The sequence below is a fragment of the Phyllostomus discolor genome, chromosome 7, assembly GCF_004126475.2.
Source record: "Phyllostomus discolor isolate MPI-MPIP mPhyDis1 chromosome 7, mPhyDis1.pri.v3, whole genome shotgun sequence".
Taxonomy (NCBI): Eukaryota; Metazoa; Chordata; class Mammalia; order Chiroptera; family Phyllostomidae; genus Phyllostomus; species Phyllostomus discolor.
Genome location: NC_040909.2, coordinates 46,935,749 through 46,954,973, shown reverse-complemented (window position 1 = coordinate 46,954,973; position 19,225 = coordinate 46,935,749). Strand labels below are relative to the sequence as shown.

The window sequence follows — 19,225 nt, the reverse complement described above, 5'->3', positions numbered from 1 at the left end:
GAAGTGAGGAAACTGAGGCCGAGAAAAGGGCGGGCATGTCAGATTCCCTTTCTCCACTCTCTGCCCTGAGCTCACACTGGGGCCTCTCCAGTGAGAAACAAAGGTGGCCGAGCTGCAGAACCAGACTTTCTGGAGAGTTCTTTGCCAAATATGTTTCAAAAGCTTTAGAAGGGTTGCCACCATCCAACCCAGTAGTTTCCCATTCAGATCTCAGATTTGGGAGATAACGCCCCATGAGGACAAGTGTTCGGGCACCAGAATGTTAACTGTAAGGTAACTCTCAATGGTGAAAAACTGGAAACAGTCCTGGGACCCATCACTAAGAGACACCAAATCAGTGAGGACGTGGCTCTGTGATGGGACAGTGCACACCCAGTGAAAACGATGTCACGGGTTTTGATATGCTAATGTGAAAATGTCAGAAAAAAATGGCAAATTTTATATGACCCTGACAATGTGTGAAAAAAGGAAAAAGAACTCAAACACATATTGAGGAAAGTCTCTACCTGTTTTCGGCCTTGCCTAACCACCGACGTCCCGATGTATCCACATTCCCACTCTCCGGTCCCTGACCCTTGATCCTGCTTCATTTTCTTCGTAACAATTCTTTTTTTTTAATTTTTTTAATTTTTAAATTTTATTTATTTTTAGAGAGGGAAGAGAGGGAGAAAGAGAGAGAGAGAGGAATATCAATGTGTGGTTGCTGGGGGTCATGGCCTGCAACCCAGGCATGTACCCTGACTGGGAATCGAACCTGCGACCCTTTGGTTCTCAGCCTGCGCTCAGTCCACTGAGCTACACCAGCCACGTCTTTTAAACAATTCTAATGAATCAGTATGTGTCAAACGGATGAACAATTTAAATGGTGATCCTCTTTGGGTGGAATACTGCATGATTTTAATGTACTTTAAAATTTTCTATACCTTCCAGGTTTTTGCAATGAGCATATTTTATATTTAGGGCAAAAAAGTGTATTTTAAACAACAGTAATCAACTCAAGAAAAATCAGTTTCAGTGAGGTGAACTGTGTGTCATCACATCCTCCTGTGGGCAAGTTATCAAAAGAAGCATTTTCAGAGAAAGCCTCCTAAAGGAAATTTTAGGCATGGAGAGGAAGGGTGGATTTGTTACAACTCAAGCACTCGACCTGTAAGCCAATGAAGAGTGACTATGAGTGGCCACCTGCTGTGCGCTGGTGCACCTGAGCCTGAACGCAGCCTTGCACAGCAGTCGCCTGGCCCGCAGGCTGTAGCCCTCAATGTGAGTCAAGGGAAGCACCCTGAGAACCCCAACTGGGGTATTGGCTGCAAGCCCCGGGCTGGCTGGCAGCCCCCAGAGCCTAGCCTGAGCGTGCCCCAGGAGCATACACAGGGGCTGGCACTGCCAAAGGGATGCCCGGCACTGTCACTCAGAACACAGCTGCGAGGGCCCATTCATGCCTCATTGGTGCCCACTCCGTGGACGTGCAGGAGCACATCAGGATAGCTCCACCCCGAGTTTGATACAGTTGGCAAAACAAGGACAAAAGGAGCCCCACCCATGAGCACCCACCGCCTGGGGTTTTGCTCCCAACCCAAAAATATCCAGGGCAGCAACCTGGCTTATGAAACACGGGGCAGCTTTACATAACCAGGAGAAGTAAAGAGAGGAAGTGCATTCACGAAAATGAATCCCCTCCCCAGGCTCAGCAGTGTATTTTCAAGATGCAAGTTTGGCTTCGCTTTTTTCCAGGTTATGTTCACTGACACTTAACTGCAACAAAAGCAAAATGTGTAAAATAGAAGCTGCGAGTCGCCCTCGGACTCAGCCTCCAAAGGGCCCCACAGCTCAGAGCCTGTCCCTGCAGCCTCTCTGCTTTGCCCATGCAAACTAGAAACAGGCACGCACACAGGCATGCACACATCACACACCTGGTTTATGTATTTATTTCTGACAGAAATAGGGTCAGGCTCCTTGCTGTTTCATGCTTTGCTTTTACTCTGCTAACAGCAGATCACATCTTCCCGCGGTGCACTGGACTTTCAGTGCTTTGCCTGCCACACCGCACTCAGCCCTGGGCGGCACCCCACAAGGTGCTGAACCCAGGTCCTCAAGGCCTCCCCAGTGTTTCCTTTGGAGAGTTCTCAGGACCTGGATCAGAATCCCCTGACTGCCTTCTTAGAGATGCAGAGTCCTAGGCTCCACCCCAGAGATCCTGATTCAGAGGTTGGATACGGTGCCCAAGGATGTGTGTATTTAACAAGGGCTCAGGTACTTCTGTGGTCATTGGGACCATTAAGGAACTACATTTTCTCACAGGCCAGTCCAACTCCTGTTCCCAAGAGTAAGCCCATTTCTCAAGAGTTTTGATTTTCATGCTATTCAGGTAACATGATTGCTTAGGATTCCACCAGCCCCTCCCCTCAGCCATCATAGATGTGTTTGCAGGTGGAGCTGCCCTCAGGATCATCTCCCAGGCACAGAGTTTCCAGTCTAGGGCCATGAGCATTGTGGGTATCTTCATGTCCAAGGGTCTGGCTGAGGGTGCCTAGGGCTGAGCTGCAGGGGGAACTGAACTTTGGCTTTGCCCTGTGCTGAGGCTAAAGCACCCAGGCTTTGCTGGAGGCCCAGGAGGGTCTGTGGTCATGCCATGCTGCACTCTCCAGGGCACAGCAAGACTCATGGGACACAGCACGAGGGGCCTGTGTGTGAGAGTGTGTGTGAGTATGCAACGTTTACAGCAACCTAGGCTTCCTCACTCCTGGCCCAAGTGCAACCATCTCTGGATCCCTAGACAGCTGGAAGATGCTTGGTCCACGCTGCCCATCTTCCACACCCATCACCTCTGCCAGCGCTGCTGATTGGTCCTGGTGTTTTCTTCCAAAATGCAACTCAGAATTCTGCTGCTTCACATCCTGCTCCTGGCAGCCATTACAATCCATCAGTATGGTCGTAGTAACCAGAAGCTAACCCTGATAAGCATCCCAGTAACTAGGCTGTATGTCACCCCTATTTCCCTCTCAAGTCCCTTCTGGTGATCCTGGAGGTCCCTAGGGAGCCAGCTAGGGGGACTGTCCTATGGGAACTTGCATTGTCCTGTCTCTCCAAAGGTTCCCTTCTCACCAGGTGCAGCATGAGTCGGGGGACAACTCAGGCTCCAGCATGTGGCTCTGCTATCAGATTTCTCTGGCCTTTGCTGGAACCTGATGCCGGCAGCATGACATGTGTGCCACTTCCTGTAGTCCAACAGAGCACCTTTGTGTCCCAGCTCCTGGAAAGGCTGTGTCGATGGAAAAAACATCCAAACACAGAGAGAATTTTTATAAGAGTTTATTTGAGCCAAACTGACAACATGTACTGGGGAGCAAGGTCTCAAATACTCCACAGAGTAATAGTCTTGTAGCTTCTTTTATGCATTTGAAATTAAGGAAGACTGGAGAAAGCAAAACAGGGATTGAAATACAGGTTATAGAACAAAATTATGTACTTTCTTGCCCTGGCTGGTGTGGCTCAGTGAATTGGGCGCCGGCCTGCAAACCAAGAAGTCGTGGGTTCAACTCCCAGTCAGGGCAAAGGCCAGTGGGGGCATGGGAGAGGCAGCCGACAGATGTTTCCCTCACACATCAATATTTCTCTCCCTCTCTTTCTCCCTTCCTTATCCTCGCTCTAAAAAATACATAAAATCTTAATAAAAATCATATGCTTTCTTAAGGATAATATCCAGTTTAATGAACTATTACTTCTGACATTTCAAAGGTGTGTCAACTTCAGTGGACAGGGCTTGTCTAAAACCTTTCACTAAAGAAGTTGCATGCCTGGGGCATGACTACCCACCATGACAGCTCAGCTAGGAATTTATGACCCGATCACCCGTGAGGTTACTTTCCATAGACTCCCCTTTTATTTTCATCCCCAGCTGACCTGGAGGGCATGGGCCCAAGCAGCCAGATGTCCTCCCCGGGGACCCCCCAGTGCCCTTTCCTCTTGCACACAGCTCTGTCAGTGGCAGACTGTGTGACCTTAGGCAAATTATGTAACATCATTCCACAGGCCTACTGCACATGAAACACAGTTGTAGTCCCTGAGGGTAGAGCCAGCTGGAACAGGAGGGCGTCATATCCCTCTCCTGAAGCTGACATAAGGTACGTGCAGATTGGAGATCACTGCAGAAACTCAGAAAGGTGGTGCAATGGGAAGGAGGGGCTGGTGTAGATTGTCGATTTAAGAGAGGTTCAAACTCGTAGATAATTTTTATGAGACTTTATTTGAGCCCAAACTGATGACAATTGCTGGGAAACAAGGTCTCAGATGCATCAGAGAATGACAGTTTGCAATTTGTTTTTTTCTTTTTTCAAAATTTTTATTTATTGATTTTTAGAGGGGGGTAGGGAAAGAGATACAGAGAGAAACATTAATTTGTTGTTGTTCCACTTATTTATGCATTCATTGGTTAATTCTCCCATGTGCCTTGACCAGGGATCAAACCACAACTTTGGTGGATTGGGATAACACTCTTACCAACTGAGCTACCTGACCAAGACACAGTTTCTTCTGTGCATTTGTAACTAAGCAGGGGCCCTGGCTGGTGTGCTTCAGTGGATTCAGTGCCGGCCTGTGAACCAAAAGGCTGCCAGTTCGATTCCCAGTCAGGGTACATGCCTGGGTTGCAGGCCAGGCCCCTGGTTGGGGGTGTACGAGAGGCAACTAACTCATGTATCTCTCTCATCCCGATGTTTCTCTCCTTCGCTTTATGCCTCCCTTCCCCTCTCTCTAAAAATAAGTAAAATCTTTTTTAAAAAAGGATTATTACATAAGACGGGAGAAAGCAAGGTAGTGATTGGATTACAGGATAATTAAGATTATGTGGTCTCTTAAGGGTGCTAATGACTTCAAGAGGTATTACTTCTGGCATTTCAAAGGTGTGTTAACCTAGATGCACGGGAACAATGGGTAGGGCTGGCTTAAATACCTTTCACTAAAGAAGTTATCGGCCTGTGGGTGACTACTCACCATGACCAGCCCAATTAGAATTCATGGTTTATTACAACACCGCTTTTTCATTCACAAGATCCAGGCAATGTGAAGAGTTCAAGGGGGACATTACTGGTACAGGGAACAGCCTGTAGAAAAGCCTCTAGGGGTGTTCAACCTTTGGTGTCTCTGGGCCACAGTGGAAGAAGAGAGTTGTCTTGGGCCACACATTAAATACACAAACACTAACAAAAACTGATTAGTAAAAAAAGTTTTTAAGTAAATTTAAGATTTTGTGTTGAGCTGCATTCATAGCCACCCTGGGCCGCATGGCCACAGGTTGAACACCTCTGAGTCTAGGTGGAGTGAACTTGGTGTTTTTTAAAGAAAGCAAGGCAAGTATGGCTAATAGGGTGCAAGGAGAAATAGGGGAGAAGTTGGGGGGTGTGGGGGACATGCATGCTGCCATGGAGGGCACTGATATTCTAAGGGTAGAGGGAGATCAATGAGGATTTAGCTGGGAAGGAACAGGGTTCTCTCTGGCAGCTGTGGGGAATGTGAAGGAGAGGCCAGAGGACAGAGGGTGGGGTGGGGAATAACGGAGGAAGATGGCAGCTTGAACACAGGCAGAAAGCTGTGGCCAGCAGATCCCAAAGTCTTCCTCCCAAGTGCCATGTGATTTGTGAGATGCATGTCGTTGAATAAAAACCCAGTACCTGGGGACAGGAGTACCACCTTGGACAAACACGGTGTTGGCAACACCTCCACCCAGTCCAGGATTCTGGTTCTGAAGCTGAGCTTGAGGAAGACCAAGAACTCCTGACATGTGGCTGAAGCCCAGGATGAACTGGGTCTCACTCACCTGGAACCCTCAGATGAGAACAAACTACCCCAGGGGTCCCTAGGGCTCCATGGTATGGCAGATGGAAGGGCATTTTCTTTTCATCACAGTGTGGATCCCCAGAGCCACAGTGAAACCCATGACATTATCAGAGACCAGGATGAGTGCAAAGTGGCAAGAATTCGTCCCACTGGGCAGATGGGGAAATTGAGGTTTGGAATAGGGAACCACTGCTCTAAGGGCTGCAGAATTGGAAGGCACAGAGCTCCCAAATGGTTTCAAAGGTGTGTCCTCATATTAGTCTGTGAGCAGCTTGGGGGTAGCAGTGGCATACCCCAGGGCTATCTCAGTCAGACCCGGTCTGCAGCACTGCCGGCCTGGGGGTCTGCCCCTGATGGGCTGGGCCAAAGGGAGTCCAGTGCTAGGAGATGCCACACCTGGGGGCTGGCTGGGCCTCTGGGAGCCAAGCCGGCAGAGAAGCTGAGGAGCACCTAGGGGTGGATAGGGGACTCATTCACATCCAGTCTGTTGTCCCACGTGACATAGAGCTCTGAGTGTGGACTGTGCAGAGGATACAGAGGGACACAGCAGGGCCTGGACACTGGTGCCTCCCACGGCTCTCTCAGGGATTCAGCATAAAACAGATCTGGTGCAGGTTCTGCTCAGCCACCGGTTTGAAGAGCCTACCTTAATCTCTCTTCTGTAAAATGGAGCTCCCTCCCATGGAAGACATGGTAAACAGTATTAACCTCATAGGGCATGTGGGGTGAATGGAATCCCTAGGCAGCGTTTGTGATGGCGGTCCCCTGCCTTTCCCCACTCTGGGGACTCTTATTTCTCTGGGGGCCAGGAAGTCTGGTAATAGCAGAGGTGGGTACTTGGGACTAGACCCAATAATCTCCCTAAGGGTCAGCAGTGTTGTTAGGCCCTAATAACTTGTGAAGGGTCTGCCTCTAGTACCTTCTCAGCTAACATTAGCAGGTATCATCATTACAACTACTATTATTCTCATTTTCATAATCCCCAGCACCCTTTACAGGCCCCTAAAACCCTGGGCTCACTCTCTCGGGGCCAGTGCTTGAGGATGGGTCTGGTCTGCTAGGGCAGAGACCCACACTCACCTTGTTGACTTTTCCAGTCTCAATTTGCTGATCTGTGAAATGGGATTCCAAGAAAGCCTCCCCTCTCTCTACTGCCCAAGGCCGTGCAGAGGACGGAGAAACTGGAGCGGTCTGCAGTGAAGATACAAGTCAACAGGCAAAGTCTGAGTCAAGCCTAGAACCTGGAGTTACTTCCACTTGTGTTTGGTTAATACTGCAGATCGGTGCCTCCTGACTCACAGGAGCCTGGCGGCCCATAACTGCCTAGTAAATGTGAGGGGAGTAGGTGTGGGGAGATTAGGCGGACGAAGAGCATCCGGCCGGGTCTCCAGGAACCCAGGCTAGCGGCAGCTTAAGTTTCCCGTTCAGTGCCGGAGGGCTGGGGCGAAGGCTGCTCCCGGGGGCGGGGACGGAGGGAGGGGTTGGCGGCGGCGCTGCGACCTGGGGTGATGGCGGCGCTCCGCCCTACGGGCGGGCCCGGGAGTCTTAACGCGCCCCCGTGCGGCACCCGGCCTCTGCCGCTGCCCGTCTCCGCCTGAGTCGCTACGCTGTCTCCTGCTCACCCAGCCGCGCCATGGAGGGCTACCATAAACCCGACCAGCAGAAGCTGCAGGCCCTGAAGGACACGGCCAATCGCCTGCGCATCAGTTCTATCCAGGCCACTACGGCGGCCGGCTCTGGGTGAGCGCGGGGGGCGCGACGGGGCTCAGGCCTGGGTAGGGGAGCCGTTTTCGGCAGCCGCGGGCACGTCGGCTCAGTGTGGCTGAGCCGCTGCAAGGAGCCACCTCGAGGGAGGCGGCCAGGGCCAGGTCAGGTGGCGGAGCCCCGCGCCTCGCAGAACCCGGGCCGGAGGCCCCTTCCGCTGCGTCTCTCCGCCGTGCTTCCGCCCGGTGGGCCTCTGCTCCCTATGCGCCTCCGGCTGGTTCTGCCTTTGCTAGACTCCGGCTACCCGGCTGCGCTTTGGCGCGGGGGACGCGACTTGTGAACGGCGCGGCCCTTCTGCAGCCCTGCCGGGAAGGCCACCATTATTGCCCTGTCGCGGAGAGCCAGGCCCTGCGCCGTGCGCCAGACACGCGCGGCTGTCTGGACCTTTTCCATATCCTGTGTGGGAAAACTGAGGCTCAGAGTTTAAATTAGTTGCTCAAGGTCACACACGGCGAGAGCTGGAATTTGAACCCACGCTCCCCAGCTTGAAAACGCCTGTTTTAACCCTCGTGTTGCAGAGACACTCGGGCCTGGCCTCTTTGTCACCTCACAGTGCCCCTCACCTAACATTCTTGCCATCTTGGGTTGGGGTCCAGCTCTGCAGCAGGGGACTGCTGGGACCCCGGACTAGAGAGTAGAATGGGGTAGGGAGGAAGGCGGCCACGTGGATGCAGAACCCTGGCATCCGCTGTGCAGAGAAAGTCTTAGATCTGTCTTGGTGGTGTGGGAGGCGGTAGGGCTTGGGGAGGAGAGACTTCAAGGCTAAAAGAACGGAGGACCTAGTCCCAGGGCCAGCAACCTGGTGCACTTTCTCTGGGGCAGAGGCTGGGGCGCCTATCTCCCAGTACTTTTTCAGGGCCAGGCCTTCGGGAGATGAAGAATGGCTGTTGTTCGTCCCAAGAAACCTACACTGAAGATGGCTAGAAGCAGGGACAGTGATTACCACAGGGGCCACTGCAGAGGCTCGGGGTGGGGTAGTTAAGGGTGTGACTCCTACTCTGAAATGAGACAATGGTAGTTCCTACACTCTGGGTGGTTTTGAGGATTCAAGCCCCTCCCTTGGGATCTGGCACAGAGGCTGCGGAGACTGCAATGTGCTGGGTTCATGAAATGAATCTGGGGACTGGGTGGGGACAATTTCCAAGAACTTTCCTGACCAAGCTGTGTGTTTGGAACAAGGACAAGATTCTAGCTTCTGGCCAATTTCATACAAGCCATATTATTAATAAGTACATCTTTTTGACCTTAAGGTTGGGTGTGTACAACCCCTTTGTACCTTTAAGACAGCCAGTTTTCAGAAGGGATTAGACCTGCCTTGGCAGGCCTTCTCCCTCCCCCCCCACCCCCATGCATACTTTGGACCTATTATCTCCACTGGATTTAGATTAGTCCTACCCATTGTGTGGGAGTCCCTGTCCAGACAGGGGCCCAGCTTGCTCTCCAGGCCTCCTACCCCAGCCTGGAACACCGTAGGTCTGCACACTGTATTGCTTACTGGGTACTACGGGTCCCTTCCCTTGACCATTTCAGGAGGTGGTTTGCCCTGCAGGGCCTTGTTGAACCTAACTGTGTGCTAGGAGCTATTTAGCCAGGCCCCTGGGGGTCCAGCTGGAGAGACATAGTTACCCACCTAAATAGTGTTACACACCTGAGCATCCCACAGGGCCAGATGAGACCTGCAAACAATTACTGGGCTACTAAGCCAACTGGCATCTCTGGTGTGACACAGAACAACTTTTATGGCTAATATTGTTTCATGTATTCCGAGAGTGACCCTGGGAGACAGATGCTTTTACGTTCAGATTTTATAGATGAGGAAACTGAGGCTAGTGTGTTAAGGGACTTGCCTAGCTGGTCATTGGTGGCTGTTCCATGCTGCCCAGTGAAAGGCATGCATCTCGACTTCTGGGGCAGGTGGGAGAATGGAAAGAAATTGGAAATGGGGCAGTCAGGTGGGTTAATGGCAGATATCAATCAGTTTGAAGGCACTTGAGGGAAATGAAACATTTACAGTTGTTGGGGACTCCCAAAGGGAGGGAGTGTAGAGTAGGTCTGCTAGATTGTTGTTAGGTGGTTAAACTCTGATTTTTGTGAGCGGGAAAAGATACCATGTGGCAGCTGAGGCTTTACGCTGGGGTTTCCATTGTAGTCGTAGGGAGGAACTCACTGAACTGTAAGTGTCCATATGCAAAAAGAAAAAATGTGTAAAAGACTGAGTGTGTAAAAGGTGCAGGAAATACTTGGAGAAAACTTATTTTGCAGAAGGAAGTAACATTGCTATGCAACCCCTATCACAGAGATATTTTGAAAGGTGTTTAACAAGAGCCCTGTGTGTGCACAGAACAGTTTTGAAAGATTTGAGGTCAGAGCAGTGTTCTGGTCACCAGATGTTTGTTTTGAGGCTTGCTGTTTCCTCAGTGCAGTGACCGAGTGCCATCAAGTGAGGGATGCCCTGAGGCTTGGCCTGGTGCGGCGGGCAGTCAGAGATGCCCCCTTCTGGGTGAGCTTACATCCACTATGGGGGTGAAGCTGTGCCTCGGTTAGGTCTTTTCACGATCACCCGCGCAGGCTGGACTCAAACATTCTGTCAGTGAGGACCCCTGGCTGTAGAGTTCAGAGTTCGATAAGGTCCTGGTTTCTTAGTGGCTTTTCAATTCCTGTGCCATCTCCAGGCCCCAGCCAGTGAGGACACTGGCTTCTGTGTCAGGGGAGCTGAGGGACAGAGGACTCTTTGTGGATGCAGCACCCACAGTGGCCAGAGCTTCTCAGAGGTCATGTCCCTCCACGTGCTCAGGGAACTGTGGCAAGGGTCCAGCTCATCCAGGCTTTAAAGAAACGAAACCCACCGAGTTTATCAGAAGGGGGCTGGCTGCCGAGGCTGGCGGTAATGGTTTTGTGGTCCTCACTGACCATGGCTCGACTGTGGCATCGTCCAAACAGGGCTGAGTGTCACCTGAGGACAGAAGCAGTCCTGAATTGGGGAGGTGCAGGCTGTGCTTTTAACGTGTCCCCAGGGCTCTGACCCACAGTGTAGGGAGGATACTTGGAAGCTACTGTCTGGCAGGACCTGGCTAGTGGGCACAGGGAGATGGGAATCTAGCTCCGGCTCTGGCTCTGTTCAGAGTGGCTGTGTCCTTGTCAAGAAGGCCCTTCCCATCCAGGACCTTGATTTCCCCCTCTTAAAAGGAGAGGTTGGTAGATAGGTGGTTTTCAAACTGGGTCCCTCAGGAGTGTGACAGGGAGCAGAGGGAGCAAGCTCTGGGGCCCTACCCCCTGCTGTTGTGGGTTTCACATCCTGGTGATCCATGCGACTTTGAAGTGGCTGGAAGTACATTCCTGTTCCCAGCTCTGGCATTCAGAGATGCTTTGGCTGAGTACCCAGAGGGCCCCTTCATGGCTCGGGCCCCTTCATGGCTCAGGTCCCTTCAGGTCTTTGGCTTTTCTGGGCAGAAAACTGTGCCCAGGGCCTGCTTCTCCATTCTGGCTGCCTTGCCCCTGCCTGGCCATGACTGAGGCAAGAGCAAAGCCCGTTGAGGTTGCCCCAGCAGCAGCATTTCCCAACCTTCTGTGAAGACACCCGGCTGCCCTGTAAGGACTTGGTCCTCTGAGAGCCTCTGACTCAGCAAGGCTGATAGCCAGTGTTTCCTGAAGCTGGAAACCAGGTGCAGCCTGCTGGTTAGGGCCTGGCTGAGAGGTTCACATGAGCTGACCACACTGTGGCCCTGTTGCAGCTCTGACTCCCAGACTTGGCTCCTTGAGCCAGGCCTGGTCACTAAAGCCTGGTCTCGCAGAATCAGGAACTCCCTTATTGCCACAGAGCAGAGCCCTTTGCCCTGGGTGCTGGGGTATTCTCTGAGGGCAGGACGGCCAAGAGCCAGGTCTAGACAAACTCTGCTCCTATCCTGACAGTGAGGGGGAGTCCCCTCAGACGGGCAGACTTGCGGGAGCCGGGTGGCACGCCTTTTGGACGTCCTGCTCCGAAGTCGGTTGCACTCGGGCTGGATGTGACCTCTGAAGGCTACACAACTGAGCAGAGGGATGTGGACACTCAAGAACTTCCTCTACTGTGCTCTTAGCACCTTTTTCCTTTTAAAAAACAAATCTTTAACAGCCCTACTAAGTCTAATTTGCAGATCATAATGTTTTAAGTTTACAGTTCAGTGACCTTAGTAAATTAACAGTGATTTACCATAAGTTTTAGTGAATTTACCACCTCAAATTTTAGGGCACTTCCTCCCTAGAAGACCCCTCATGCTCTTTTATTATCACTCCCCAGTCCCAACTCCAAGCCCAGCTGCCAGGCAACCACTAATCTCCTTTCTGTGTCTAGAAGTGTAACTGCTGAAATGTTTCCTGTCAATGAGATCAGGCAGAATGTGCTCTTCGGGGTCCAGTTTTTATTTCGCGTGATGTTTGGACGCCCATTCATGCCATAGCATGAGTCAGCACTTCATTTCTTCAATTGCTGAATATTCCATCATGCAGATACACCGCATTTTGTTTATTTGTTCCTCAGTTTCTCACAGCATTTGCTTTTGTCCTCGCTCTTCTGCTGGCAGACAGTGTGACCTTGGCAAGTTAGTTCCCTCCCGTGGACCTTGGAGGTCCCACCCTCAGAATTGAGGAAGAGGTTAGACATCATCTCTGGTATGTTAAGAGCTAATACTGAGCAATTGCCATTTGCCTGTGCTCTGTGCCAGACTCTCTACCCACACACAACCTCGTTCATTCAGATCCTATTAACGTCTCCATCTTACAGTGAGGAAACCGAGGCTCAGAGAGGTCATGCCCCTAGGGTTTGGGAGCCAGGATGCATCGTTTATTCATTTGTACACTTGGTGCCAGGTGCTGTTATGGCCCAAGGATACAAGTGGAAAGGTTCACAGCCCCTGCCCTCTTGGAGCTTGAGTTACAGTAGGATAGAGAGCCAGTAAATAGACACATTGTATCAGGGGTGGCAGGCGTGAGTGAGGGGAAGAAGAGGTAGTGTGGGCAAGGAGGGCTTCTGTAACCAGGTGACACGGGGAAGAGCTGTGGAGGGACCTCCGGAGGTACGGAAGCAGAGGCTTTCCAGGCAGGAGTCAGCTCGGGCGTTTTGAAGAACAAGGACAGCTTCTGAGCTTCACTTCTGCCCTGGCATCCTGGGACTCTCACCTGAGCATTTTTTTTTAAATAAATATATACTCTTAAAAAATAATATAATGTAGCCAGTTAAAAAAAAGAACATAATGTAGCCCTGGCCAGGTGGCTTAGCATTTTGAGTATCATCCTGTACACCAAAAGGTTGCAGGTTCGATCCCCGGTCAGGGTACATACCTAGGTTGAGGGTTCAATCCCCAATCAGGCATGTACAAGAGGCAACCAATTGATGTTTGTCTCTCACATCAATCTTTCTCTCTCTCTCTCTCCCTTCCTCTCAAGAAAATCAATAGACATCCTTTTAAAAAAGACTGTAATATAAATTATAAATACTGTAGCCCTGACCAGTGTGGCTCAGTTGGTTAGAGCATTGTCCTATAACGAAAAGGTTGCAAGTTGGATTCCCAGCTAGGGCACATACCTAGGTTGGGGGTTTGATCCCTGGTCTGGGTGCCAATCCCCAGTCTGGGTGTGAACGGGAGGCAACCAATTGATTCTTTTTTTCTGCATTGGTGTTTCTCTCTTTCCCTTACTTTCTCTTTAAAAGCAGTGGGAAAAAAATGTCCTCAGGTGAAGATTAAAGTAATAATAATGTAAATATTGTGTGTATGTTATAAATAACGAACCTTTATGTACCTACCACCAGGTTTAAGAACTAGAATGTTACAGTACTTAGGGAACTCCTGGGTGGACACCCTCCTCCCCCAGAAAGAACTGCACCCCGAATTTTGCATTATCATTCCATTGTTTTTCTTATAGTTTTCTAGTATTTGTATATATTCATAAACAGTGGTCTTGTCTGCTATGCAGACCCTCCTGCCTTATGCTCTAGTCACATGTATTTGTGTGACAGTGTTGATGTTGTCTGTATAGTTCCCTTGTTCTCTCATTGCTGCATAGTGTTTACTAGATGAATGCCCGTATATTGCGATTAACCTGTTGTTGGTGGACACGTGGGTGGTCCCAGGTCTGGCCCTCGCACACGGTGCAGGGACCCTCCTGTGTGTCCCCAGCAGCTGTGTGAGAGGCGTGTGTGCATTTCACTGTGGGCGTGTTCCCACGAGCGGAGATGCTGGGCCTGAGGGGAGCATCTGTGACTCCTGGTTTGCTTTCTTTTCAATCATTAAAAGATCACTCGGGTCTTCTATTTCTTGAATCCGTTTTTGTAAGTTATTTTTTCCTAGCCTTTTCCTTTTCCAAATATTTTTGGTATCAGATTGTTCAGAGTATTTTATCTGTTCTTATGCCCCTCCTTCCATTTCTCATATTGCCCTTTAGTTTTCCTGAATCCTGCCTTATCCAACATTTGCTAAATTTTTTTAAGTTTTAGTTTAACTGGGTTTTTCTGTGTGTTTTTTTTTTTGTGGGTTTTTTTTGTCTTTTTTTAGGAATTAACTCTTGGCTTTGGTTCTAACTTTTTGAGTTGGATCTCAACTTGAGGTAATGGTTTTGTACTCTTCTGTTTTTTATTTACTTTCTTCTTAGGGTACTTATCTCTTCTGCATAACAGATTTTATTTCCTTCTTTATTTTTAAACATTGAGGGTCACTCCAATGGGGCTGTTTTCGGTGCTCGGCCTCCCCGGTCTGTGCATTCGCTGAGAGGCCCTGTGACTGACCCCTGAGACTCGGGCCAGCATGTGTGCGGTGTTGGTGTGGTGGGAGGCGTCGGTAGGTGGGAGACGGGCCATTTGTTAATGGAAGCTGACAGCCTTCGTGTCTTGATAATGGAGGGAGCCCAGCCAGAGGAGTGAGGGATTTTTCTCTGCACTCTTCCTTCCGGAAACCCATGAGCAGGCAGAGTGAATGCTAAAGGCCAGGAGCATCAGGAAGAATGTTTGTCCTCCTCCAGGTGGGGGGCGTCTCTGAGAAATTTAACCTATTTCAGTCCAGCTCTGAGCTCTTGGCATCGCCTTCTGAGACTGCACCACCCGGCACTGTCAGTGGACTGTTCAGGCCAAGGCAGGGGTTTCGAACAAACTCGTTAACTCCCATGTGTCGTGGGTAAAGCCCCCTGCAGTGCCCCCTCCCCCACCGGTATGTGGACAGTGTGTGTCCCTGGGTGTGACATACGCAACACTGTGGAATGGGGCTTCCACCTGTAGTTGTCCCCACCAGGACAGGGTTACAGGAAAAGGTCAGGCCCTGAGTCCGGAGACTCAGTACGTTTTCAGACCTGAAGGCCTTCTAGTAGGTTGAGTTTAAAAGCGACTATGTCTCCTGTGTGCTCAGCACTTTACAGCTTACAGAGCCCTGTCTCAATTCTTGGCTCATTTCGTCCCTCCCGACTGCCCTGTGGTCAGTGGTTGGGGGGCAGGGCTCACAGTCCCAGCCCACAGATGAAGAGGTGGGGGCACTGAGAGGTTTGGCATCGGGTCCTCCAGCAGATGACGGTGGCTGAGGCACCTGGGCATTCTGAATGCATGACCTTACTGGGACTCCTGGACCCTCGCCCCCACACAGCAACCCCATTTACAAGTGAAGAAGTTGAGCCTCAGGGAGGTAAAGCACTTGCTCATACCTCCGCCTGGGACTCTTTGCAGGGGGAGACCCCTGAACGAGTGGGGCAGACATCTGGTCCCAAGCCTCCTTATTCCGTATGTTTTTACTTAGTGGTCTGGGACCACTAGTGTGGCCAGAGGCAGGCTTTAGAAGAGGTAAAATATTGCTGGCTCACCCCCCATGGGTCTAGCTAGCAAGGGTTAAAAACCAACTAATTTCTGCCTTCTGGTATCTCTCCTGGCTCCTCCTCGTCCATGCCGCCCAGACCTGTGCGCGCCCCCGCCATGTGCAGGAAGTGCTTGCATCTGGCACTCCCTTTGCCAGTCTGGCAGGAACATCACCCCCGGGGTTACCCTGAGGAGGGGCTGGCCAAGTTCCTGCATCTGGTGGGAGCTGCTCGGCCCACTCTCTGCCCACATCCTTCCCCTGCTCCTCTCGTATCAGGGTCAAGACGTTTGAAACAGGATTCCTCAGGGATGGGGCTGCTCTTTGAGGCAGGAAGGATAGGAGGTCAGCCTGAACTGGTGTTGACTTGGCCGTGCCCCAGCTGACGTGTGGTGCTGGGGACAAGGAATCTGGGTCCCCGGTCGGCAGAGAAATGTCTCGTTTACATCTCCTCACCTCCCTCTTCCAGGTCTAGTGTCTTTTCCCCATGACCAAGGAGCGCGTAGAAATGGTGAAGTATACGACAGCCGTGTGCTGGGAATGTGTGTACTAAACCAGCATGGACAGCTCTGGATTTCCTACTAATGTGTCTGCACTGGTTGCGACTCACCCCTAACCCGGTGCGGGGTGGCGACCGGCAGGGGAGGAGGGAGGCGTCTGTGAACCCAGTGTGCATGTGCCCTTTGGTTTGGCATTGGGCGTGTCTTAGCAGGAAGGACCTCGAAGTGTGTTGTCAGGGCTGTGTCGAGCTGCATGGCCGGGTGGCGTGGAGGCCCGTTCCCTCCACGAGACCGTGGGCCAGAGTGCTTCAGCAGGGCTAGCCAGGAACCAGCGTGCCCTGGCCGGACCCCCAACCTCTAGCCCCGTTCTAGGGCTGGAAGGGCAGACTTCTGGCTTTCGTCAGCCCCACCTCAGCTCTTGTCACAGGCAGAAGGGATTCTTATCTTTTCATGATTGTAGCCTTTCCAGATGAGGTCGTGTGTTTTACCTTTTAAATTCCTGATGGCTACACCAGCGCTCAAAAGGTGCATTGAAAAAGGTGCCAAGTGGCCCATTGATGGTGTTAGAGGGCCTAAAGCCCAAGTCTTGAGACTGCCAGCTCCATGAGGCTTCTGGGAAGTTTGTGGTAATTCCATGAGCCTCAGTTCCTTACCCCTTGTCCATGGCCTCAGGACCAGCATCCCTGGGACCTGGGAGGGCAAGGTGACCCTCACAGGTAGGCAGAGTCATGGGCAGTCCCAGTGGGATATAGGTCACTGGTTTGTCACAGAGGGGCCACAAGTCCTCGGCTTCCGAGTCCTAACTCCTGCTGGGAGCCACAGGGGTGGAACTGGGCTCCACCTGGCACCAACTGCATCCCAGCCACGGCACTGCCTTGCTCTGGGTCTGTGCTAGCCTGCACAGTGTCCTGGGCCCTCTTTCTTACTCCAGTCCAGCCCCAGAATATTTTAGCTGTGTGACTCTGAGGGTGTAAACTGTTGGCTCCTAGGAGGCCGCAATCCCCATGCTGCCAGCAGTGGCCTCCTTGAGACCCGGTGTGACCTTCCCAGGGAGCAGGAGCATATGGCCCTCTGTGACTCCTTGGGACATGCAGGCCCATGTACATGGGCTAGGGTGAGCCCTGCAGGCCAGGGATCCAGGGCTATAATGCACCTGTCCGTCTCTTCTGGGCCACAGCCACCCCACATCATGCTGCAGCGCTGCGGAGATCATGGCTGTCCTCTTTTTCCACACCATGCGCTACAAGTCCCAGGACCCCCGGAACCCTCACAACGACCGCTTTGTGCTCTCCAAGGTAGGAGCCGCCCTTCACCTGGGGCTGCGGGTCATGGGCCCTGGGGGTCGTGGGCCTCTGAGATGCTGGCAATGGGCCATCGCCAGGGGGACCCCCCTCCCTAGTGTAATCCCAGCCCTAGCCCATGCTTCTTCCCCCAGGCCCCTCCCTCAGTGTTCTGCTCAGTGCTGAGCCAGCTGATAAACTTAACTCGAGTTAAGGACTGAATTAAAAGGGACAGTGGAAGTAGTCTGCCGGGTGTTGTGCCTGCTGGCACATGCAGGACTTGAGTCCAGGTCTGGGCACGGCCTTGTGGCTTTCTGCACAAATTTCTCTGTGCTGTGCTAGCACCCCAGGCCACGGCTTGATCCCTCACCACAGCAGGGTTTGGGATGGGGCACCCTGACCTGCCCTCCCTCATGAGAATCACAGCCATGCCATTAACCCCTGAAATTCACCTGTGCCCAGGCCTTAGCTCTGTGGCCTCTTGTCTCTCGGGGCATTAGAGCTTAGATGTCTGTCCAAGCCTGCTCACATGCCAGAAACCAGGGATTAGAGCAGCCGGCTGCCTGCTGGGGTTTTGGCTCCGGCGGCCTCACAGCTGTGCTCCCTCTGCACCTGTCCTGGGGCTCGGTCGGCCTGGGCTGTGGACCTCTGGGCTGGAGAGGATAAAAGGAGAGGAAGTGGCCTTCACTTGGTTCCTCCCGTGAAATGGATACCCTGGCCTGCAGGCTTGGCCAGGCCCCGGGTTTCAGTGTGCAGTGGGAACAGCCCCACGCCCCCGTCTGACCCCGCCCTCCACTGTCCCTGGCAGGGTCACGCGGCTCCCATCCTGTACGCCGTCTGGGCCGAAGCTGGCTTCCTACCCGAGGCAGAGCTACTGAACCTGAGGAAGATCAGCTCCGACTTGGATGGGCACCCTGTCCCGGTAAGTGTACAGGAGCCGCACGAGCCTCTGTCCCACTTCCTGTTTCCCAAGTCATGTCAGAAGTGGGGCAGTGGCGCCAGGTGAGGAGCGAGGGTGTTGAAAGGCGGAGTAGGGCACTGACATGAGGAAGGAAAGAACTGGGTGCTTTCAGGGCTTGCTCCATTTGAAAAAGCTGGTGCTGAAGGGTGAGGCCTTTCAAGGCCCCGGCCCAGGGCACTCTGGGTCGACTGCAGAGACGACTTCTCCGCAAGCACTGAGCACCCAGCTTTCCTTCCCCATGGGCCTCCCTGGCCATATAGATGAGCTCGTGAGAAGAAGTTCATGGTGGCAATAAGGGGGTTGCAGGATGGTGGTGCCCCAGGGAAGGGACCCAATGTGCTCCTCAGGGTGCTAATCCCTGCAGGTTACCATGGAAAATATCACACACACCCCCGCCCCCATCTGGGCACCCACTAGTGCCAAGTGTTTTGGCAGTTTTGTCATGAATTCTTCCAGCTACTGCGTGGCATGAATGGTGTGGACTCCCCTCACAAATGAGGGCACTGCGGCCCAAAGAGGTTCAGTTCGGGCCTGAGGTCACACACCTCCTTGGTGGGCAGAGATGGTATCTGAACTGCACCCACAATTACTGCTGTGTGTGACTGAGAACTCACATCTGGGTGGGGGCTGCCCTGGGGCCAAGCCTTCTGCGGACCTAGCCTGCACAGCTAGGCCTGGGTAGGTATGAGGCCGGGACCCTGTGAGGTAAGCTACTTCCTTCTCTCCCCTGTGAGTAACTGCGGCCCTCTGTTACGACAGAAACAAGCTTTCACTGATGTGGCCACTGGCTCCCTGGGCCAGGGCCTTGGGGCCGCTTGCGGGATGGCCTACACGGGCAAGTACTTCGACAAAGCCAGGTAACACTCCCGTTCCCCACCCTGTCCCTCGATAGTTTGGGGAGGGGTTTGGGTTTAAACACTGCGCCAGGCACCACCCCTTGCCTGAGTCGGAGCTGAGGAACAGTGCACATGTGGCCTGAGGCTGGTTCCACCACCAGATCCCTTTTCAGACAAGGAAACAGGCTCAGGGGAGTGAAGGGACCTCCACAGGCCCCTGACAGTGACCACTGGGGCCAGGTTTGGG

At 52.3% G+C, this 19,225-nt stretch overlaps 1 protein-coding gene across 1 annotated transcript in view; it reads left to right on the top strand.

Annotated features, from left to right (window-relative positions):
* Positions 1-7,301: 7,301 nt before the first annotated feature.
* TKT (transketolase) overlaps positions 7,302-19,225 on the top strand; it is a 24,255-nt gene continuing 12,331 nt past the window's right edge. The window contains exons 1-4 of the mRNA XM_028518137.2: positions 7,302-7,572; positions 17,079-17,196; positions 17,990-18,103; positions 18,902-18,999. Coding sequence (XP_028373938.1) covers positions 7,466-7,572; positions 17,079-17,196; positions 17,990-18,103; positions 18,902-18,999 — 437 coding nt within the window. The 5' untranslated portion in view covers positions 7,302-7,465. The remainder of the gene's footprint in view (positions 7,573-17,078; positions 17,197-17,989; positions 18,104-18,901; positions 19,000-19,225) is intronic.